Source organism: Haematobia irritans, chromosome 2, assembly GCF_050003625.1.
Source record: "Haematobia irritans isolate KBUSLIRL chromosome 2, ASM5000362v1, whole genome shotgun sequence".
Lineage (NCBI taxonomy): Eukaryota > Metazoa > Arthropoda > Insecta > Diptera > Muscidae > Haematobia > Haematobia irritans.
In genome coordinates, this window is record NC_134398.1 from 122,986,781 (window position 1) to 123,012,570 (window position 25,790).

At 38.4% G+C, this 25,790-nt stretch overlaps 1 protein-coding gene across 3 annotated transcripts in view; it reads left to right on the plus strand.

Annotated features, from left to right (window-relative positions):
- LOC142226186 (apoptosis-resistant E3 ubiquitin protein ligase 1) overlaps window positions 1-25,790 on the plus strand; it is a 157,177-nt gene that overhangs the window by 127,710 nt on the left and 3,677 nt on the right. For 2 of the 3 annotated variants that reach the window (XM_075296072.1, XM_075296075.1), the window contains 4 exons: window positions 6,964-7,913; window positions 12,409-12,607; window positions 12,704-12,840; window positions 12,909-13,344. In XM_075296072.1, coding sequence (XP_075152187.1) covers window positions 6,964-7,913; window positions 12,409-12,607; window positions 12,704-12,840; window positions 12,909-13,344 — 1,722 coding nt within the window. The remainder of the gene's footprint in view (window positions 1-6,963; window positions 7,914-12,408; window positions 12,608-12,703; window positions 12,841-12,908; window positions 13,345-25,790) is intronic. The other variant, XM_075296073.1, reaches the window with a different exon arrangement.

The window sequence follows — 25,790 nt, forward strand, 5'->3', positions numbered from 1 at the left end:
GCCTTTCAAATGCTTACAGAAATTACATGTAATTGATTGGCAGTTGACAGAAAGACCTTCTACCAGTTAGTCATTAGGCAGACCTACGAATATTCGAGGAATATGGCGGAGAAATGGTCAAAGCTATGAAAAAAAAACACAGAAAACACCATTGGGCTTTTAGTTAATTTCAAATGGTATCCCTATAGCCCAACCATAAGCCCAGGACGAACCTCTTCCTTTTCCAAAGGAATACGGCGGGCCCCTCAATCTTTCTTTCCTATTGTTCGCTGTTCAGTAGGCATTTGGATGATGTCGACTTTTACGATTACAAAATTGCTTACTTAAGTCCTTGTAAAAAGAAATTATTTAGGTTTTAGAGGGACACAGTATGGGGCGGGGAGGTCTGGCAGGAACTCAATCGAAAATAATGTAAACACTAAGGAGCTCAATGCGATTGGGAGGTGGGTAGGTAATTAGGGAATATTTCGCTGTTTCTTGGAAAGAAGACATATTAAAATTATTAAGTGAATGAACCACCCAGCCATTGGCACATACATACCCCACCGAGGCACTCACGAACGTCACCAAACGAACTACACAATGGTAACGTCCTGGCAAGTTTATATTCACATCGGGTATGGAATGGGAGGAGGGAAAGTTGATTAACTTTGGTTCTTGTGTCGCAAATTGAAAATATTTCATTGGTGATAATTACACAGGGCCCTACACAATCTTAGATTTCGAGAGATGGCATACAAAAGAGGCTTGAGGGTAGGCATAATGAGGGGGTATTAAGTACTGATTATAAGAAAGATAATCTTAATGGCTACCTAGTGGCAAATGAACAATCTTATCGTTGAAACTTGTATTGTAATAAAATCGTAAATTTAGAGAAATGTGAATGGATATAAAAAAGAAAGAAAGAAAGAAATTTAAAGTCTGTTAAGATTATGCTGGGATAAAGTTTATTCTTCCATGTTTATTCTCGGATGTTCAAAATAAATCAGATTTTTAAGAGATTGTCCCCGATCGTTCCATGCCATCCTGTCTATGAGGTGGTCTTACTAAACTATTCCAGGACGTGCTCTTTGGAATGAATCAAAGCCGTGCCATAAAGTTTAAATTTATTCCGTACGACTAGTCCTCTACCGGTCATTCATTTCTCGTAACAGGTTGTCTGATAAGTCCCCGGTCTGACACATAGATGGCGTCGTTAGTATTGAATGCATATTATTTTTATATAGTACCAACTAGAGGTCTGCACAATTTCATTTGTAAATGAAGAGTACACGTGTACTTGCTACATGAGTACATCTATTTGAGAGAGTCGCAAAACAATTGGTACACATTTTGATGAACACCAAAAGCCACGAGTAACTTCTTGTTGCTACTCTGATGTCTTCACTACCAACAAACACATATTCCTCTTTCTCTCTTATTGAAGTGTACTCAGAGTGATCACGTCGAGTATGTTGCGAGAACAAAACTTCATAGAGTACTCCATGTACCACGTGCAGTTGCAGAAATACAAAAAAACAGTTACTCTCCATAATATATGTTTTCGGTTTGTTATAAAGAACGGCAAACGTTAAGGTAAGTGTGTGACATACATAAATATATGATATATGTGACATACATACATATCTATGATTAAGAACAATGGATAGTTTTGCTTCGTACATAACTGAGAAATACTTGTGGTACAACGTGAAGTGAAGAGAATCTATGTTGTACTTTTTCTCAAGTACTTGCATTTTTATTGTTCCTTTTTTTCGGAACACATATTGTTTCGGATAAGTACTTGGTGGTATTTGACAAGCAAGTGTTCTCTTCACTTCACTACTTGCGCTCTGAGAGAAAGACATTGTATGTACTATATTCGACAGCGAATTGCATACATGTAGTGAAAAGTTATTCGATGCAGACCTCTAGTACCAACCTTCAAATGATTCGTGTCAAAATTTGACGTCTGTAAGTCAAGTCGTTTATGAGATAGAGCGTCTTTTGTTATTGTGAAAAAATTTGAGAAAAAAAATGAATTTCGTGTTTTGATAAAATACTGTTTTCTGAAGGGGAAAAATACGGTGGAAGCAAAAACTTGGCTTCATAATGAATTTCCGGACTCTGCCCCAGGGAAATCAACAATAATTGATTGGTATGCAAAATTCAAGCGTAGTGAAATGAGCACGAAGGACGGTGAACGCAGTGGATGCCCGAATGAGGTGGTTACCGACGAAAACATCAAAAAAATCCACAAAATGATTTTGAATGACCGTAAAATGAAGTTGATCGAGATAGCATAGGCCTTAAAGATATCAAAGGAACGTGTTGGTCATATCATTCATCAATAACATATTTGGATATGCGGAAGCTCTGTGCTAAATGGGTGCCACGCGAGCTCACATTTGATCAAAAACAACAACGTGTTGATGATTCTGAGCGGTATTTGCAGCAGTTAACTCGTAATACACACGAGTTTTCCGTCGATATGTGACAATGGATGAAACATGGCTCCATCACTACACTCCTGAGTCCAATCGACAGTCGGCTGAGTGGACAGCGACCGGTGAACCGTCTCCGAAGCGTGGAAAGACTCAAAAGTCCGCTGGCAAAGTAATGGCCTCTGTTTTTTGGGATGCGCATGGAATAATTTTTATCGATTATCTTGAGGAGGGAAAACCCATCAATAGTTACTATTATATGGTATTATTGGAGCGTTTGAAGGTCGAAATCGCGGCAAAACGGCCCCATATGAAGAAGAAACAAGTATATACGGCCGTAAGTTCGGCCAGGCCGAATCTTATGTACCCTCCACCATGGATTGCGTAGAAACTTCTACGAAAGACTGTCATCCACAATCAAATTACTTGGGTTGTGGTAATACTTACCGATGACAAGGTATCTTAAAACTTCTTAAATCGTTTTATAAATTGTGAGTTAGTCCATACGTGGTATATATTAGACAAAAAAGTTATGTATGGTTAAGTCTACAAATAATTACGAATCGATATGGACTTTTTGCACGGTACGTAGAATTGAAATGTGGGGGTCACTTATATGGGGGCTATATACAATTATGAACTTGATATGGACCAATTTATGTGTGATTGGAAATCGATTTATCTGAGGGATATATATAACTATAGACCGATATGGACCTAGTTAGGCATGGTTGTTAACGACCATATACTAGCACAATGTACCAAATTTCAACTCACTCGGATGAAATTTGCTCCTCCAAGAGGCTCCAAAACCAAATCTCGGGATCGGTTTATATGGGGCTATATATGATTACGGACTGATACTGACCACTTTTGGCATGGTTGTTAAATATCATATACGATCACCACGTACCAAATTTCAAGCAGATCGGATGAATTTTCTTCTCCAAAAGGCACAGGAGGTCAAATCTGGGGATCGGTTTATATGGGGCCTAAATATAATTATGGACCTATTTCGACCAATTTTTGCATGGGAGTTTGAGGCCATATATTAACACCACGTACCAAATTTCAACTGAATCAGATGAATTTTGGTCTTCCAAGAGGCTCCGGAGGTCAACTCTGGTGATCGGTTTATATGGGGGCTATATATAATTATGGACCTATGTGGACCAATTTTTGCATGGTTGTTAGAGACCATATACTAACACCATGTACCAAATTTCAGCCGGATCGGATGAAATTTGCTTCTCTTAGAGGCCTCGCAAGCCAAATCGGGGGATCGGTTTATATGGGGGCTATATATAATTATGGACCGATGTGGACCAATTTTTGCGTGGTTGTTAGAGACCATATACTAACACCATGTACCAAATTTCAGCCGGATCGGATGAAATTTGCTTCTCTTAGAGGCCTCGAAAGCCAAATCGGGGGATCGGTTTATGTGGGGGCTATATATAATTATGGATCGGTGTGAACCAATTTTTGCATGGTTGTTAGAGACCATATACTAACACCATGTACCAAATTTCAGCAGGATCGGATGAAATTTGCTTCTCTTATAGGCCTCGCAAGCCAAATCGGGGGATCGGTTTATATGGGGGCTATATATAATTATGGACCTATGTGGACCAATTTTTGCATGGTTGTTAGAGACCATATACTAACACCATGTACCAAATTTCAGCCGGATCGGATGAAATTTGCTTGTCTTAGAGGCCTCACAAGCCAAATTTTGGGGTCCGTTTATATGGGGGCTATACGTAAAAGTGGACCGATATGGCCCATTTGCCATACCATCCGACCTACATCAATAACAACTACTTGTGCCAAGTTTCAAGTCGATAGCATGTTTCGTTCGGAAGTTATCGTGATTTCAACAGACGGACGGACGGACATGCTCAGATCGATTCATAATTTCACCACGACCCAGAATATATATACTTTATGGGGTCTTAGATCAATATTTCGGTGTGTTACAAACGGAATGACAAAGTTAATATACCCCCCATCCTATGGTGGAGGGTATAAAAAGTGTTGTTCCACCAAGACAACGCACCGTGCCACAAGTGATTGACAACGATGGCAAAAATTCATGAATTGGCCTTCGAATTGCTTCCCCACCCACCGTATTCTCCAGATCTGGCCCCCAGCGATTTTTTCTTGTTCTCAGACCTCAAAAGGACGCTCGCAGGGCTGCAATGAAGAGGTGATCGCCGAACCTGAGGTCTATTTTGAGGCAAAACCGGAGGAGTACTACCAAAATGGTATCAAAAAATTGGAAGGTCATTATAATCGTTGTATCGCTATTGAAGGGAACTATGTTGAATAATAAAAACGAATTTTGACAAAAAAAATGTGTTTTTCTTTGTTGACTTATCAGCCAACCTGTTATGGTATTAAATGGAAACCTTGATAAATTTTTTGACACGTCCTATGTAAGCGAGGAAGATAAATAAGCAGTTATTTGTTAAGCCGATATTTACCGATATTTTTTTTTTTGTGCTATGGAAACAATACAAAACAGCGACTAGTCCTCTAACGGTCATTCATTTCTCGTATGCTATTAAATGGAAATCTTGATTAATTTTTTGACATGTCCTATGTAAGTGAGGAAGAGAAATAAAGAGTTATTTGTTAAGCCATTCACAGAAAAAAATATCACCAAAATATTTCCAATTAAAAAGTTAATTGAAGTTGAAATTCTTTTCAATTAATAAATTAATTGGTACAATTAACTTTTTAATCAAGATAGAAACATTAAGTTAATTAAGTCAATGATTGAACATTTTAAAATTTTTAATTAAAAAGTTAATTGATACAATTAACTTTTAATCAAATTCGGAAGACTAAGTCAGTTTATGATGATAATGAACATTTTTTTTAAATTTTTAGTTAAAATTTTTTTTCAAACAATCAATTGTTAATCCAAATAAAAATTCTAAGCCAATTCAGAATGTAATTGAAAATAGTTACCTTTTTTTAATTAATAAATTAATTGAGTTTTGCAATCAGCATCAATTAAATTTTTAATTGAATCAATTAAAAAATTAATTGAAATTTGGCAATGAAATCAATTAATTTTTTAATCAAGAATTTTTTCTGTGCCCAATTAAAACTGTGATTGATACTATCATTTTCGTGATTGAAGACATTTCAATTAAAAAATTAATTGGATAAATTAATTTCGTGATTGAATCAGAAAAAAATTATTTGTGTGTTATTACCGATATTTTTTGTGTTATGGAAAAAATACAAATTTTGTCCAAAATAGTGGTAAGGCAGCTGTTACAGATTCCCATATTACTACACTCGTGGCAGGTAACATACATTGGCGACATTTCTGGGAATTGAAGGTGCCATTGATAATACGTGAATCAAGAAGGTATTACTTGCACTATGATGGAATGGTGTGAGTGAGGGAATGTTATTTCATAGAAATATAGAAGAGGAACTCGCGAACTCTACAAAAAATGCGACTAATACAAGGGGATTGTCTCAAGGCCTTTACTTTGGTTACTCATAGTCAGTGTTGCTAGTATTGGGAATTTCCCCCAAATTGGGGATATTTTTCGTGGATGGGGACGAATTTTTTTAGATGGGGATTTGGTGAGAAATTTCCATAAATTTGGAAATTTTTGTGGGAAATTTTTCGCTATCGGTTCAGTGTAATAAATCAGGGTCACATGATATTTTCTTTATTGCTACATTTTACAAAAAGAAGCGAATCGTTGATATTTAAAGGAGAAAACTTTGATCCTCTTTTTTCCACCGCACACAAAAGGGCGCAAGTTGGACATATGGACAAGAAGCCGACACATGCTTTTATTTTGGAGGCTCAAGCGCTAATTTATAATTTTATTCAGTTTGGACCTAAACGTTGCACCCTCATCATCACTGATTTGGACAATATATCGCATAAATATAAAAATGATGAAGATGGCTGAAATACATTTTCGTTAATAAATACATGGTGACCAAATTCCCATTTTCATTTCTCGAGTATTTGAAGGCGATCAACGGTCTCCTTGTGGGTCAATCCTGACGGAGGAAGATAGATTGATAAAGTCGAGAAAAGCAATTATGAGGAATCACATTGAACCAATATGGTCCAAGTGGAAACCAATTCCCTTTCTAGGGATTGGTGTCATCCTCTATAGCCTAACCTAACACCCGTTGAAATGGACAACTGAAAGATAATAACATCGCATTTACACTATTTTTAATACGTGCGTTTAAACGGTAGTATCATTCTAAGGTTGGAAGGGATCCTGAATCCAAAAGCTATAAAAACGACTTTAATATATTGCCCGCAACTTCGAATTTGATGGTTTTGCAGCATCAATACGCAGCTCAGTATGCTTGGGTGCTTCCGGTAGAGCTGGCAGTGTTTTGACAAAAGCAGAACATCAAGTTTGTATATTTTCTCGAAACAGTTATCAAATGTTTTTCTCTAGCCACCGTTAAAGAGTTTTTTCACATTAATCAAGAATCCCAATCCTAATAAAATCTCGTCATTTCTCTTCTTTTCCTCTTACAGGTATATCATCACTATCAAGTTGTGGCGATCCTGATCGATTACCAGAACTACCGCCAGGAGATGAACAACGTTTACAAAGAGCCGCAATGCATTTGCAACAGAAACTCATACTACGAGAATGGCTAAAGGATCATCGTCTACAACATCACTATCAACGTCTACTAAATGTTGAAGTTGCCTCCCTGGAAGATGTCTATTGGCTAGAGGATTCAAGGGCCAGTAAAATTCTTGGTAAAGATTGGCAAATCTGGTCACAGGCTCGACAAAATTTGCCCACATCAAAAGCTCAATTGGATGCCTTGAAGGCCCAACTATGGTCCACGGTGGTGAAGTCAAGTCAACATCAAGATGCCTGGACTTGGGGTGGTATGCTGGTCGTGTCAGTCTCTGTGGCCGGTCTCGTCACATTGGCTGCCATGACCCAACCCTCATTGGCTCCCGAGGCTCGTCACTCATTGCTGCAATATGTAACAGGCAAATATCTACTGCCAGCCAATTGTAAAGTCCAATGGGACTGGAAAGATCCTGCCGTTGTAGGTGGTACCATGTGTTTTGTTGTTCGCTTCTACCAGCGCAATGGCCAGCCTTATCCCATCTGTGATACAGATCAATTTTTTGTTGAAGTTACCGAAGGCACCCGCAAAATGGTTACCATCAGTGAATTGGGCTCACCCACAGATCCCAATAATGCCAATATAGCCAAAGTTAAGTTTACCGTACGCACCGCAGGACAATATAAGATCTCTGTGATGATCGGCTCAAGTCACATAGCTGGTTCACCGTTTACCAAGTCATTTGTTCCTGGTCCCATAGATGCCAGGCGTTCACGGTTTATACGACCGGCAAGTACAGTTGTTTGCTGTGCTGGCTCACCAACGCTATTGCACATTGAGCCTAGAGATGAATTTGGTAATGCCTGTCAATTTGAGCAGGGTGAAGATCCGATTAAGGTAAGTAATAGATCTGTGATGTCTAATTGGAGTGCTGAATGAAAGGACCCAACAAAGTCTGAGTTAATTTTTTTGTAGCAAAAAAGCGAACACTTTTTTGGCGAATATTAAACAGCATAGCCATTTCGTTGAGAAATCCAACCGAGGTGGATTTCTCTGCGATATGCAAATAGGCAGGCCCAATATAAATATAATTCCCAAACCCAAATTCAGAGTATCTCAAAAATGGGGCAAAGCGCCACTTAAGGCGCTTTGACATCGTGTTAACCCATTATGGAAAGTCTTAATCCCCAGCCGCAAGCGCTTTGGAATCGCGTAGGTTAGGTTAGGTTAGTTTAGGTTCGGTGGCAGCCCGATGTATCAGGCTCACTTAGACTATTCAGCCCATTGTGATACCACATTGGTGAACTTCTCTCTAATCACTGAGTGCTGCCCGATTCCATGTTAAGCTCAATGACAAGGGACCTCCTTTTTATAGCCGAGTCCGAACGGCGTTCCATATTGCAGTAAAACCACTTAGAGAAGCTTTGAAACCCTCAGAAATGTCACCAGCATTACTGAGGTGGGATAATCCACCGCTGAAAAACTTTTTGGTGTTCGGTCGAAGCAGGAATCGAACCCACGACCTTGTGTATGCAAGGCGGGCATGCTAACCATTGCACCACGGTGGCTCCGCGGTGGAATCGCGTAAGCCCACTATTTAGAAAATATTAAGACCGGCCGAAGGCCATTCTCTTATGCCACTTTAGAATGGCGTTAGCCCACTTTGGACTCTGTTCACAAAGGAACATCTTAAAACTCGGTTGAAAGGCTTTCACTTTAGAATGGTGTTAGCCCCTTTGGATTCTGTCCATAGGAGAGAGTCTTTAACCCCGACCCAAGACCTGTCACTGGATTCAATTGGTAATCGCATTAGCCCACTTTGGACTCTGAACCCCGATCAAGGGCCGCCCACCATCATCGTTTTAAGCTCGCGTTATATTATAATATTATTATAATTTTTGAGCTAACAATAAATTGGTGTTACCGAAATTTTTTAAGTTCAACAAAATTTTTGTTGATATAACAAAATGTTTGTTGATATAACAAAATTAGTTGCTAAAGTGACTAAAATCGTAATTGTATTTACAAAATACATTGTTAGCTCAAATTCAAACATAATTTTAATTGTATTGACAATCAAATTAATTGATACTTTTTTGTGTGAGAGTCTTCAACCCCGACCGAAGGCATATCACTGATATCAATTTGTAATCGTATTACCCCACTTTGGACTCTGGCCATAGGACTAAATTGTGAACCCCGACCAAGGGCCGTCTTATCATTTTAAGTTCGCTTTAGCTTACCTTGGATCTATCTATAGGAGAAAGTCCCAAAACTAGTCATCCACATCAATTTGCTTTCGCTATAGCTGACTATGGAGTTCTTCTACACACAAAAAAATTTTTTTCTGATTCAATCACGAAATTAATTGATCCAATTAATTTTTTAATTGAAATGTCTTCAATCACGAAAATGATAGTATCAATCACAGTTTTAATTGGGCATAGAAAAAATTCTTGATTAAAATATTAATTGATGTCATTAGCAATTTTCAATTAATTTTTTAATTGATTCAATTAAGAATTTAATTGATTTTGAATCCAAACCCCAATTAATTTTTTATTTAAAAAGGTAACTATTTTCAATTACTTTCTGAATTGGTTTAGAGTTTTTATTTGGATTAAGAAATGTTCATCACTTTTTTTAACTGACTTAGTCTTCCGAATTTGATTAAAAAGTTAATTGTATAAATTAATTTTTTAATTAAAAATTTTAAAATTTTCAATCATTGACTTAATTAACTTTATGTTCTATCTTGATTAAAAAGTTAATTGTATCAATTAATTTATTAATTGAAAAAATATTCAACTTCAATTAACTTTTTAATTGGAAATATTTTGGTGATATTTTTTTCTGTGTATAGGAGTAAGTCTGAAACTCCGGCCGAAGCACTAAAGAAATACAAAGCGTTCCGGAAGATCCAAAGGATGTACAGTACACTCACCATTGTCAAATCCCAATAAGCGAAAATAGGTCCCACATGGAAACGATGCACATTCCTAAAAAGGAAATTTGATTTTATGTTCAACTTCTCTGTATATATTTTCTCTGGGGGTTTGAAGACCATTTTTGAATGCGACTAAAACAAATATTGAATTATTCCATTATTTTCATCCAACGTTTCGCTGGGATTATTTCCAGCTTCATCAGGGATGATTTTTTATTTGATCTGGCAACAATATAATATGGAAATACATTAGATCTTATCATAAATATCTTCTATTGTTTTCCGTACAAGTTTCACTTACATTCAATTTATCGTCAATTACATTTGCTAACAAATACGTCCATTATTACGATATTACTACACGCAGAGAAGGAATATAATCACCTCAAACATGTTTCAAGAGCAAAATGTTATTTTTGTATGGTGACCATGTAACATGTTTGTCACTAAATTGTTATTTTCTTGTCAAATATAAACTGCTTGCCGAAATCAGATACATGATTTCCGAGAAAATAACATGGTTGCGAAAACCATGTTACATGGTCACCACCCAAAAATAACATTTTGCTCTTAAAACATTTTTGAGGTGATCATATTCCTTCTCTGGGTGTACAATTCGACATAAAACACATATTTGGTAATTTCAAAAATAATTAACTTAAACTAATATCACAGTAAAACTTATGTTGCTATCACAGATGCTAACAGACTAAACTAAAATAAACTATAATTATTTTCATTTGAAATATTGTGGGTCATTATTGGCGTTTTCAGGTTTTGCAGGTAAAACCTCGCAATTTTATTCTTCTTTTGGACCAACCTAATTAAACCTAATCAGCTGACTTAAGTTACTATGATATTGCTTTGTGTCTATCAAACTATTGTGGTACTTCCAAAGGTTATTCGTCATCGTAGTGATAGTCCTAGTCCGGTTTTCAGGTCACTGATATTTCCCTAAGAACATACATGCTCCCATGCACTTAAGATTGAATTGCTCTGCCATCTCGTTTAGGAATATGTGGCAGGTCATGACCGTTCTCGAGTTGAGGAATAAAGCTATGTACTGTAATTGGAATATCCGCCGAAGAGTGGCTACACTTTACATTATGTCTCCAAAGCTCTGCATGATTTCGGACCACATTCCTTCGCCAATTTCGCAGCCATTCGGAGGGCTACCTGCATGACATCTCTAATCGTATTTGGGATTTTTGCCGAATTCTATGGGAGCATAATATTAGACACCACTTAACGAAAAAGTTTTGCAACACCCAAACATTAATTAATATTATTATTATTTGTTAGAATTTGGTATTATACTCAGACCTATAGCTTCCAAGAGGAACCACGATGGTATTAATTACTCTATTCATTGTTAGGGAAAGATATCCATTGTATATAGCCTGTGTACACGCAAAGAAAAAAAACGTTTGGAAAGCGTGTACCGAAAACGTTTTTCTTTTGTTAGAGTTTTTTGAATTGCTTCCAAAATTTTAAACTTTTATCACCAAAAAAATTCGTTTGTTACAAAATTTTTATTTTTTCAATAAAAAAAGTTATTTTTGAAACAACAACACAGTCCATTTCGTTTATATCAAACACTGTTCTTTTCTGACTTTAGGTCTTTAATAAGACACATTTTTACAGTTCAAAATTTAATATACTACAATGAAATGTTGAACATTTTTTCGGAATCTTCCGAACATATCTGGAATATATGTAAAAAAAAAACAACAAAAAAAAAACTTTGGTCGAAGCAGGGATCGAACCCATGACCCTTGGCATGCAAGTCGGACGTAGCAACCACTGCACCACGGTGCCAAACTAAATGTTTGTTTCTGTTAAATAAACTTTGTTTATTCGGTTCGTGGGCGCCGCAAGCTATGCTATATAAATGTAACTTATATGGATATTTATCTATTGATGACCATAACAGGTACATAGCCCAGTGGTTAGTGTGTTGGCTTACAAAGTGCATGGTCCGCGGTTCGATTCTCCGTCCAGGCGAAAGGTAAACAAAATTTTAAAAATTTATAAAATCGTATAATTTCTTCTACATTGTTGGTATTACAGGAAAAGGTGTTAAGAACTAAAAAACATCGTGGGTGTGAGAAAGATATGAGGGAAAATGCAATTAGCAAGAAAACAATGTTTTTTTTTTTTTTTTTTTTTTTTGAGTTTGTCCTTATGAAATTGTTTCTACATCCTGGAAAAGAATAAACGCTTATCACAAAAAGTATATACTTTTCTCCCAAATACACTTCCTTACATCGAAAAGCAAATGAGAAACGAACTTTGTTTGTCTAAAATTTCGTTTGGGAGGAAAGAATTATTTTTTTGCGTGTAAGAGCACCTGAAACATTCATATGCCCATTTACTTCATTTGTTTGCAGACAAATGATTTGAGTACACCATTGTCTCCAATTCAATTTACCTCTTGTTTTTCAGGGTTATCATGTGGAAACCTATGATCTAAATGGTCAACCATTGGAAAAATTGCGTAATGCTATTGCCTTCTCATATGACCGTGTTAATGCACGCGTTGCCGTAACAGCACTTTTTCCGGAGCCCATATGTCTACGGGCAGTTATAAGTTACCTTGAACAAAAGTTACCCAATGGTGACTTTGACATAATAGTTTTAAGCAGTAAGTATGACCTTGAGACTTAAAGAAACCACCTACTTCCATAACAAAGTGAATAAAACAAACGTCCTTTGCTCGCTCTCTCTTTCTTTGCTATAGGTAGCGACACCACATTGGTGCATAAGAATATTGCTTCACGTAAGCACAACATTTGCTATGAGGCTCGTCTATTGAGTATTTTTGGGGCAACCAAATCCAAGCCTCGCAAAGTCCTTTGCTCGGTAGGACCCAAACAAGTGAGTTGTTGGGGAAAGAAGTTTTCCCCGCGTGTTTGATTATTGTGTATATGCGAAATCCTACTAAGAACTCTTTAATTTTCCAGGTAACAATAAAAGAAATGATTCTGAAATTCATACCCAAACGTATTGCTACATTCCGACTTTGTCCATCGACCAAATTTCATTTTCTACCCCATCTACCGACCCATGTGCATGGGCCTATTTTTATTATTGATGATGGGGCACAGCCCAAAATCGAGTTGGCTTCGAGGGATCGAAATATTATTGCGGCCACATTTACCCATTTCCTATTGAAAAATATCGGAGGATCGGAAACGTTTAAGGATAAACAGGATTTCTTCTATCACGAAGTTCGTAAATTCCATGCTAATTACTATCACGAAAAATTGGCACTAAAAGTTCAGCGTGACAAGATTCTGGAGAGCAGTATGAAGGCAACGAAACATTTTTCAGTTTCCGATTGGTGTGGCAATTTCGAAGTAACATTCCAGGGAGAACAAGGTAAGTGATAATATCGAATATTAAAGGAATTGGAAGTTTGTTGAAACATTGTTTTTTTTTTTCGAGGTAATATCTCATTCGTTTATTTTACTTTTGATACGAGAAACGTAAACCCCAACATTACACGCCATATTTTGATCCATTGTAATCGGTTAGAGATATCAATATCTTGCGAACTTTGGTATATCTACGAATAAGTGATTACATATTAGGTGATTATATGCTTTAAAAGCACTACTAAGACATGCCTGGGGAGGAGCACTATCCTCCTACATGCGTATGTAAATGTAGGGATGCCAATTAATAAGTGGTTTTTTAATAGGCTTACCTACAAGATTACCGGGTAATGAGAGTTTTTGCTGGGACGTTATTAATAGGCTTATTTATAAGCCTACCATTATTGGTTTTATGGTGTTATTAAAAATATAAACATAAATTCCAAACAGTTGTTTCGGGTTTCCATATTCTCGACAATTGTCTTTATCGAACAAACTATCCGTTTTATAACAGGTTGGCTGATAAGACCCCGGTCTGACACATAGATGGCGTCGCTAGTTTTAAATGCATATTATTTTTATATAGTACCAACCTTCAAATGATTCGTGTCAAAATTTGACGTCTGTAAGTCAATTAGTTTGTGAGATAGAGCGTCTTTTGTGAATCAACTTTTGTTATTGTGAAAAAATGGAAAAAAAGGAATTTCGTGTTTTGATAAAATACTGTTTTCTGAAGGGAAAAAATACGGTGGAAGCAAAAACTTGGCTTGATAATGAGTTTCCGGACTCTGCCCCAGGGAAATCAACAATAATTGAGTGGTATGCAAACGCAGTGGACGCCCGAAAGAGGTGGTTACCGACGAAAACATAAAAAAATCCACAAAATGATTTTGAATGATCGTAAAATGAAGTTGATCGAGATAGCAGAGGCCTTAAAGATATCAAAGGAACGTGTTGGTCATATCATTCATCAATATTTGGATATGCGGAAGCTCTGTGCAAAATGGGTGCCGCGCGAGCGGTGTTTGCAGCTGTTAACTCGTAATACACCCGAGTTTTTCCGTCGATATGTGACAATGGATGAAACATGGCTCCATCACTACACTCCTGAGTCCAATCGACAGTCGGCTGAGTGGACAGCGACCGGTGAACCGTCTCCGAAGCGTGGAAAGACTCAAAAGTCCGCTGGCAAAGTAATGGCCTCTGTTTTTTGGGATGCGCATGGAATAATTTTTATCGATTATCTTGAGAACGGAATAACCATCAACAGTGACTATTATATGGCGTTATTGGAGCGTTTGAAGGTCGAAATCGCGGCAAATCGGCCCCATATGAAGAAGAAAAAAGTGTCGTTCCACCAAGACAACGCACCGTGCTACAAGTCATTGAGAACGATGGCAAAAATTCATGAATTGGGCTTCGAATTGCTTCCCCACCCACTGTATTCTCCAGATCTGCCCCGCAGCGACTTTTTCTTGCTCTCAGACCTCAAAAGGATGCTCGCAGGGAAAAAATTTGGGTGCAATGAAGAGGTGATCGCCGAAACTGAGGACTATTTTGAGGCAAGACCGAAGGAGTACTACTAAAATGGTATCAAAAAATTGGAAGGTCGTTATAATCGTTGTATCGCTCTTGAAGGGAACTATGTTGAATAATGAAACTGAATTTTGACAAAAAAATGTGTTTCTTTGTTAGACCGGGGACTTATCAGCCAACTTGTTATAACGAAATGGCCATTGAGCGCATAATAGAAAAAAAAACTATCTAAAATGTGATGGACTCACCAAACAAAAACTTTCTAGGATTGAACTACTCCAATTTTGATTACTAAAAAAATGAAAAATTGAAAAATCGAAAAAATATAAAAAATATAGAAAAATTGAAAAATAGAAAAAATATAAAAAGTCGTCTTTCTTGGACAAATGTAAATTTTAACATTGTATCTCTAACTCCCTCTCTTGTTTGAAAAACAAACTGTTCGATGAGCCCTTCAATATTGGCTTCCGAAGTGGTGATGACCTCATGTATTAATATTTGTGAATAGCGAGCGAGTTTGTATGTTCGGAAACAGAGGATTAAACAAAATTAATGGCGTTATTCCAGCGATTGAACCCGACCCATTTTTGCAATTGTGTCGAGTCGGCGGAGGATAGTACCAAACAGGGAATGAAGCCACCGAGTCGCGCCGCCGATTTTATCCCCCGCCAACCCGTTGGTGCCAGTCAAAACCGCCGCCGAATATGGCGACTCATCTCGACTCAAAATTATACGCCAATTAATTAAAAATATTGATTGAAATCAGAAAAATTATTACAAAAAAAATATTAGTTCTTGTGCATCATTCGTGAAGTGAAATTTTAAAGTGAAAAATGACTGGTCGTGGTAAAGGTGCCAGCTCACTTTAAATCTCAGTGTTAGTGAAAAAAGACAATAAACAAAGTTTATTTCTGACACAAAGACAATAAATCAACCCTTGAAGTGATAAAAAGAACTTTTGATTAAGCAAGTGAAGTGGAGAGATGGGAGACCAAAGCGATGGTGCTTTTGGTGCACCCAAAGTTGAGAATCGCATAGTAAGCGATTCAATAATTAATAAACCAAATATTGAAAGACGAATGAGTGGTGCTTCTAGTGTGTGCCAAAGTGACTGTAATGTTGTTGAAAGTGTTTCTGGGCACAAGAAAAGAAATTCTAAAAATGAAAGAAGAAAAGGCAAATCGCCTGAATCATCTGCAGACGATTATGAATCGATGAAAGCAGCAGCGGCTATCGAAGCATTAAGTAAACAGCTCGATCCCATGCGAAAAGACTATCAAGTAGCTCTTGCGAGAATTGAAGAGCTTGTTAAAATAAATGAAGAGCTTACTCGTAAATTAACTGAGGGCAATTTTAGTATTAATTTACAATTGCCCCCTTTGACTGAATATGGTTCTGTTGTACAACAACAACAACAGCAACAATTAGATGACTGGGCGGCTGAGACCGCCGAATCTCTCAGTACTGCGATGGAGACAAGTGAATATATTGCAAAGCCGGCAACAATAGATAGAAGCAAGGGTGCTATTCCGAAAAATGTTAATAAGGGAATGGAGGAGAAGAAAGAGAGAAGCCAGCTGAAAATCAAGGAAAAGTGATTGGAAAAACGGATCAAGTGCAAACAGCGGGAAATGAGAAACAGCAGCGAGGACATATGGCAGCAGAAGAAAACACCAAAAGAAACCAGATTGACAACAATAATAGGAAAGGTAAGGTCGGCCCACCTATTATTAAGATATATGGATAAAATGTTAGGGATCTTACTAGAGGTTTAGACAAGCATTTGGGACATAAACTAAAGGGTGATTTGTTAAGAGCTTGATAACTTTTTTTTTAAAAAAAACGCATAAAATTTGCAAAATCTCATCGGTTCTTTACTTGAAACGTTAGATTGGTCCATGACATTTACTTTTTGAAGATAATTTCATTTAAATGTTGACCGCGGCTGCGTCTTAGGTGGTCCATTCGGAAAGTCCAATTTTGGGCAACTTTTTCGAGCATTTCGGCCGGAATAGCCCGAATTTCTTCGGAAATGTTGTCTTCCAAAGCTGGAATAGTTGCTGGCTTATTTCTGTAGACTTTAGACTTGACGTAGCCCCACAAAAAATAGTCTAAAGGCGTCAAATCGTATGATCTTGGTGGCCAACTTACCGGTCCATTTCTTGAGATGAATTGTTCTCCGAAGTTTTCCCTCAAAATGGCCATAGAATCGCGAGCTGTGTGGCATGTAGCGCCATCTTGTTGAAACCACATGTCAACCAAGTTCAGTTCTTCCATTTTTGGCAACAAAAAGTTTGTTAGCATCGAACGATAGCGATCGCCATTCACCGTAACGTTGCGTCCAACAGCATCTTTGAAAAAATACGGTCCAATGATTCCACCAGCGTACAAACCACACCAAACAGTGCATTTTTCGGGATGCATGGGCAGTTCTTGAACGGCTTCTGGTTGCTCTTCACTCCAAATGCGGCAATTTTGCTTATTTACGTAGCCATTCAACCAGAAATGAGCCTCATCGCTGAACAAAATTTGTCGATAAAAAAGCGGTTTTTCTGCCAACTTTTCTAGGGCCCATTCACTGAAAATTCGACGTTGTGGCTCGTTAGTAAGTCTATTCATGATGAAATGTCAAAGCATACTGAGCATCTTTCTCTTTGACACCATGTCTGAAATCCCACGTGATCTGTCAAATACTAATGCATGAAAATCCTAACCTCAAAAGAATCACCCTTTATTTTCTTTAAAAATAATGAATAGAAACTTAGTGAATCTTAAATTGACTAAAGTAGATGATCATGCTAAGGCTATTATGTTTCTGAAAGACAAAGGTTGGGACTCTTATACAAACACGCCAAGGGCGATGAGATCTCATAGCTTAATGATTAATGGACTGTCTAGTACATATGACGAGGACGAAGTGAAGGGATTTGTGCTTGCCACTGGTTTAAGTATCGAAATTGTGGGTATCACCAAGTTGTTGGGTGACAGGTGGGCCGTTTGACTTTCGAATGACTCTGATATAAGGGGATTCCACAAGATAGAATTCATAGATAGGTGCAGAGTGACCATTGAGAAAAATTCGAGGGAGGGACTTATACAGTGCTATAACTGTCAGCGTTATGGGCACGTCTCTGTGAACTGTTCGATGAGATATAGATGTGTCAAGCACATAAAAAAAATTTTTTCTGATTCAATCACCAAATTAATTGATACAATTAATTTTTGGATTGAAATGTCTTCAATCACGAAAATGATAGTATCAATTATAGTTTTAATTGGGCATAGAAAAAATTCTTGATTAAAAAATTAATTGATTTTCAAATTAATTTCAATTAATTTTTTAATTGATTCAATTAAAAATTTAATTGATGTTGATTGCAAAACTCAATTAATTTATTAATGAAAAAAAAAAGGTAACTATTTTTAATTACTTTCTGAATTGGCTTAGAGTTTTTATTTGGATTAACAAATGGTTGTTTGAAATACAATTTTAATTAAAAATTAAAAAAAATCAGCACTTTTTTAACTGAATTAGTCTTCCGAATTCGATTAAAAAGTTAATTGTATCAATTAATTTTTTAATTAAAAATTTAAAAATTTTCAATCATTGACTTAATTAACTTAATGCTTCTATCATGATTAAAAAGTTAATTGTATCAATTAATTTATTAATTGAAAAAATTTTCAACTTCAATTAACTTTTTAATTGGAAATATTTTGGTGATATTTTTTTCTGTGTGGCGGGCCTCATGGTGCGGGAAACTGTGAGTTGCCGGAACCTGATAGTGGGGACCAAGAGAATATTTCGGTGGATCCGGTTACTGGGCAGGTTGTGCGGAAAGTGGTCAGGCCTACTTTTTGTGTGAATTGCAAGGTTGAGGGGCATGTGGCTAGTGCTAGGGACTGCCCGAAGAGAATTGAATTGTTGGAGAGAATGAGGGAGAAAAAGGAGATGGAGAGGATTCGTAGGGCCCCGGTCCGAGGGGCATGGTGCGGCCACAGGCACCGCCATCGCCACCTATAGTCGCGGGTGGGACGGCTGGGACGTATGCGAGTGTTGCTCGTGGGCAGGGACGTATACGAATGCTCTGCCACCTCGGGCTGATTTGGCAGTCAGTGTGGATGAGAATATGCGTATGTTTGATAATGAATATAATAGATTGTTGGGTGGTGATTTTGTGACCTGTATGAGGAAGGTATCGAACTATGCAGTGAATTCTAGACAGATGAGGACGGATGATGAGAAGATTCGCGGCGTATTTGGACTATTTTTCACTAGTGGTCTTGATGGATAGATATAAATGTATTTTTATTAATGTCAGTTCTATAGTATCTCGAAGCAAGAGACACTATCTTGCGAGATTTGTTGAGGATAATAGGCCAGACGTTCTGCTTTTGGCAGAACACATGTTGAGTAATAGGCATGCTGTAGAGTTGAGGGGTTATAGATCGTATAGTCAGGACAGGATTGGTAGAAGAGGAGGGGTACAGCTATTTTTGTGAGGGAGACTATTAAGGGTGAGCGGGTGCCATTTGATGCCACGGTATTGGAGGGCACGATTTTTAGGGCTAAGTGTGCTGGGGATGGTATAGTGTATTTTGTTTCACTATACCAGCCGCCAGGCATGAACGTACTGGAGACGGATTTGGACATTCTGCCAGGTATAGTTGATGCTAATTAGGCTGTAATAGGGGGGGATTTGAATGCCAAGCATCCTGTCTGGGGTGGGAACGTCACCAATGTTAGTGGCAGGACTCTTAGGGAGTGGTTGAGGGTGAGCTCTAACCTGGGGATTAGACCGACGTGCGGCCCTACGAGACAGACTATAACATGTGCGTCATATATTGACATTTTTATGACAACTTCTGGGGTTACTGTTGATATGGGACGAGACTTGACAGGACTTCAGACACTTGACTATGAGTCAGATCACAGAGCGGTTGTGCTAGTCTGTGAGTTGGGAACACTCGAGACTTACACCCCGAGGCTGGTATATGACTTTAAGTCAATTCGTCTTGGGTTATTTAATAACCTTATGGCGGATGGACTGGACAATTGTAGGTTGCCAACTGAAAGAAATGTGACAGTGGACGAAATTGACTGGGCTATACAGAATATGACTGACACTTTTACGGATGCGATGGGGCACTCGATTAGGAGGTTAAGACCATATAGAGGATTGCTTGAAGAATTACCTGCTGATATTTTGGATCTAATGTGACAAAAGAAGAATTTACGCCGGATGAGATATAGGCTATTGAACCAGAGTGAAGCCCGCATTTTGGGGGCTGAGATCCGAAATATTGACAGGATAATTCAACAACGCATATCCAATTTCGAGAAGGAATCTTATCTGAGGAGACTAGGCAACATCAGGACTGGGTCAAATATGTTCAGACAGGTGAAGGGTCTTGCTGGGGTACTTGGACAGAATAAAATTGGGGACCTAACGGACAGGCAGGGACTGGTGATGACCACGGACGATAGCAAGGTGGAGTTGATTGCGGACGAACTGGCAGGTATACAGGGTGGGGGCCATGGTGACGTTCCCCATAGGACTGTGGACCGATACAGGACATTTGTTATTTTTTCTCCGGGGATGACAGCGGACGGCTTGGTGAAAGGAGACGGACGGACACAGGTAATCAGACCTAGTGATGTTGGGGCTGTTCTGAGACGTTTGAATGGCAAGAAGAGTTGTGGTGAGGACGGGGTACCAAATTGTATACTTAAACGGACGGACATGAGGACGTGGAGGTTCCTGGCGGTTGTTTTTAACCACTGCTTCAATTTGGGCTATTATCCTAGAGTGTGGAAAAGGTCGAAGGTGGTGCCCATGCTGAAACCCGGTAGGGACCCCAGGAGCTATAGACCCATATCTTTGCTGTCCAGCATTGGGAAACTGTTGGAGAGTTTCATGCTGGAGAGAATTGAGATGGGTATTGAGGATATGAATGTACTCAGGGATGAGCAGTTTGGCTTTAGGAGGGCGACGTCGACCACCCACGCACTGATGCTCTTGACCGAGAGGGTTATAGGCGGATTTAACGCTCGCAGTGCCACCATAGCCGTGAGTCTGCACTTTGAAAAGGCCTTTGATACCGTGTGGCAAGATGGAATTGTCAATAAGATGCGTGCATATGATTTGATGAACAGACATACGGCTTGGTGGAGGATTACCTGAAAGGTAGATCTTTCACTGTGAGTGTTGGAGATGCTTTGTCTGGTCAGCGGTTGGTAATTTCTTTGGGGCCTGTCCTATATAATTTGTATTTGGCAGATATACCTGGACCGCCTAAGGGGGTTCAGCTTTTAGTATATGCGGACGACATTTTGGTCACGTCGTCGCACCCGAGGGCGAGGACGGCCCAGGCTTTGATAAGGGTATATTTGGTGACGTTCGTGGACTATTTTCGGCAATGGAGGCTTGTGCTGAATGTTGGTAAGTGCCAGTCCATTATATTCAAAGGAAGAAGGCGCCGATTGTATAGGAATACTAGGGGGTTTGTGCCGTCGATTTCTGTCCCAGGCGGGACTGTGGCGAATGGGACCACTCTGAGGTACCTTAGGGTCACATTTGACGAAGGCTGGAGCTTCGTCAGACATGTGGACGGTGCGCTGGAGAGGGCTAGGGCGGTTTTCCACGCCTTTTCTCGAATATTGAAGTCGAGGAGAGGGCAGTGTGAAAGGGTCAAATTGGCCATATACCGACAGGTAGTCCGCCCTACCCTGGCGTATGGGTACCCAATGTGGTGTGACATCTCCTCTCGCCAGATGGAGAGGATCTGCATTTATGAAAGGAGGATGCTTAGGCATTGTTTGGGCCTGATGACGCGATGGGATGAACAGTTGGGGCACTATATAAGACCCTCTCTCATAGCCATCTATGGAAATAGTGGTATCTCCCGGATTGACCGTTATTTAGTGGATAATGGGATTCCAAATTTGGATCGCTATCATGATCATCCTAACAGCTTGGTTAGAGGTATTGTAAAGACCCAGGAGGCGTTTGATGAACTTTTAACCGGTGGCAAGAGATTACCCCCGACTTGCCTTGGACTAATGTCTGATAACGGACGACTATATGACAAAAGAGGCAGACTTATGTACTACCATAGACGACACAGGACGGACGACATTGTTTATGACCCGACACAGTAGGCCTATTTCAGGACATAGAAATATTGTAAATATGTAGATAACTATAATTGAATTTTCCATTTTGTTCATTTATTATTGTAAATAGTTTTTATTTTTAATTAAGTAGTTGTAAGTTAGTATTAATCGCCATAATAGTAATTGTCGGTTTTTACCCTTTTTCCGGACAAGAGACAATTTAGAGATGTGATATCGCAATAGAAATTTAGAGGCAAATAGGAATTAGAATTTAAATGATAAATCAAAAATTATATTGTATATGAATGAATTTGGGTTAATAAAACTAAACTAAACTAAAACCAAATCAGTCAAAGTTTAGACAGCGAAGAGTAAAATCGTGTGTGATAGAAACAAAAATATAAATATGGCAGATGCAAGTAATTTGGACGTTGCTGAAATTGTTGTACGCCGTAGTACACGTTACCAGCAAATGACTGCGGATGAAAGGCGTGCAGCTGACAGTAGATTTGCTGATTTTATGGACGAAGATATGGTTGAAGAAATTAATATTGCTGCAATTGATAATTATGAAGTTGAGGATGATGAAGATCGCACATACCAATATGCTGAAGAGTCAGATGCCGAAACTGAAGGATACGTCGAGCTAAATGAAGATACTGATGGCGACGAAGAGGAAGAAAATGATGGGCAGGAAATGAATGAAAGTTACTATATTGGTAAAGATGGCACCCAATGGAGTAAAAAAGCACCACCTACATCACGCAATCGTTATCATAACGTGGTCGACTTCAGAAGAAAGAAACCAGGACCAACAGGAAATATACACGACCCCTATACAATAATGCGTTCAATCATGACAGAGGAAATAAAACACTTAGTGCTACGTGAAACAAATCGTAAAGGCAGGGAGGTTACATCTGCATGGAATTTGGCGAATCCCACGAAGAAAAAGGAGTGGAAGCCAGTGACAGTGAAAGAGTTTGACGCCTTTGTAGCTATTCTTTTGTATGCTGGACTCACAAGATCAAACCATGAACCAGCTATGGAATTATGGGACGCGACGCGTTGCCCAATATACAAAGCTGCGTTGTCGTACGATCGCTTCATGTGTATAAAGCAATTTATTCGATTCGACAATGGAAACACTCGACAACAGCAAAACTGCGGCTATTGACGACATTTGGGAAATGTTGCAACATAACTTGGCAGCAGCTTACACTCCTCATGAAGCACTAACAGTTGATGAACAGTTGTTCCCTTACAGAGGCCGCACCCGCTTCACACAATATATTCCGTCAAAGCCAGCTAAGTATGGTTTGAAAGTATGGTGGTTATGCGACTCACAAAGTTATTATCCTGTGAGGGGAGATAAACCAAGCGCAGAACGTAGTGCTGGATCTTGTGGAAAAATATTTAGATGCTGGCCGTACTATATACGCGGATACTTTCTTTACCACTCTTGACTTTGCGCGTATTTTTTTGAGGAGGAAGACCACATATGTTGGTACAGTGCGCTACAACAAAACATTCATTCCACAAGAGTTCAAGAAGAACCCGAAGCGCACCATCAATAGTACATTATTTGGGTTCAACGAGGGGGATATATCGTTATGCTCATACGTGCCGAAGAAAAATAAAGTGGTGAACGTGCTCTCCACAATGCACTACACCTGCCTCGTTGACGAGCCATATTTTATAATATGTTCAACGTCGCTGCATTGGCTGCTTTTACGATTTACAACGAAATGAAGCCTATAAAAAGGAGTAACAGACGGCGGTCGTTCTTGTTACTGCTAACGAAACAATTGGCCACACCAAATATCGAAGAACGTGCCCTGAACAACCATATCCAAGGATTTGCAATGCGATGGACGCATTCGATGTCAGGGTAAGAAAAACATCTTCAAATTCAAGAATAGAATATATATTTATTTCTTTTTTATTTTTCTTTTCATTTCAGGTATTACCAAGACCGATGGAAGGCAATGTACCGTCGTTTGCGGCTAGGTCAAGTAGACCGTCATGTAGGCTTTGCCGTTCTGAGTACGGGCGGCAGCGGAAAACGCGGGCATACTGCTTCGGCTGCGGCAACGCTGTTTACGGAGAACATAGCACACTTTTACATCGCTGCAACACTTACGAACAGGGCAGGGGACAAGAAGTACACGCTCAACAACAATAATTTTTAAATTTTTTTATTATAGTCTTAAGAAAATTCAAGCAAAAAAAATTAAAAAAATTGAAAAAATGATTTTTGCATGTAGAATTTAGTTATAAACAATAAAAACAAAACAAACAAATTTATATGAAACATGATTTACAAAAAAAAGGTCCGTAAGGACCTTTTCACACGGCCGTGAAGTTCAGAACTGTCACTCATCGGAGGGTTAAATGGTTCTCAGATGCCGCAAACATGTTCTATTATTAAATGATAGAATTTGAGACCATTACATGGTCGGGAAAATCATGTACCTGACCATTCATTTTTTTTGCTTTTTTGCAAGGAAAAAAATTATTTTTATAGGTTACGTATAGACATGTCTAGAACCATTACATGGCCATAAAGACCATGTATATTGTTTTCGTGACCATTTAATTTTTTATTATTTTGCTCTTGGAATATGATTGTGACAATCATGTTTCTTCTCTGCGTGTAACATCATCATTTTTAATTTAATTTTTATTTATTTATTGTGTAATTTCTAAAACCTCAAGAAATTTAATTTTTAGTATATAATTTTTCTTTGTTAACTGAGCCATTTTTTCTCCAATTGTTATTTCGCAATAGTGAAACCTGTGTTCTTTTTCCCATCTACAGACTGTCGAGCACACCATGAGAATTCCAAAAAACGGGGACCATTATCTTGTCAGGCCAATGAAATAGTTATCGCCTTTCGCGCAGCACGTTCTCCGGGTGTATTTCACTGTTTCAACGGCATCAAGAATTTCATCCTCACATATCTCGTTTAATCCCACAACATTCTACGGCTCACCTTTACTTAATTCCCAGGCTGTCGAAATCTCAACCATCGAGTCATCTTTATATATGTACATTTGAAGTTGATATGTGTTTGATTCATTTTCCAAACTTTCAAGGCCCGAAATGTCATACCAATGTATCTCGTACCCAAACTCCACCGATTAGCCAGATATTGCGTTATCAATTTCTGCCATTCCGATAACTTCAGTAGAAACTTGTCAAGTAGGCCCTGAAATTGTGTGATTACATTGATTTTCTTTTCATGGTGGTTTGTTGTAGCACCATACTCAAAATTCCGCGACAATATTTTTTTTCTTCTGAAATACATATGTCTTCCAGAGAAGACAAAATACTTTAATAAAATTGAGAGAAGACTATTTTAAATTAAAATATCGATATGTAATAAGTATTTTTATTTAATGTGGTGTCCCAATGAATTGGTAACTTCAGTAGAAACCCGTCAACAGGGATCTGAATTTGGCAGGCCAGTGTATCGAATTTCTTTGCATTGCGGATTGTCCTAACGCCATGCTCAAAATTCGTGATAACTACCTATTACGGCGACACTTTTATTAGAAACATTCCTGTTAATTAACCATGTTTATTCAGCTCCACGCAGAGAAGGAATATGATCACCTCAAACATGTTTCAAGAGCAAAAGGTTATTTTTGTATGGTGATCATGTAGCATGTTTATTACTAAAATGTTATTTTCTCGTCAAATATAACCTGCTTGCCGAAATCAGATCCATGATTTCCGAGAAAATAACATGGTTGCGAAAACCATTCTAAATGGTCACCACCCAAAAATAACA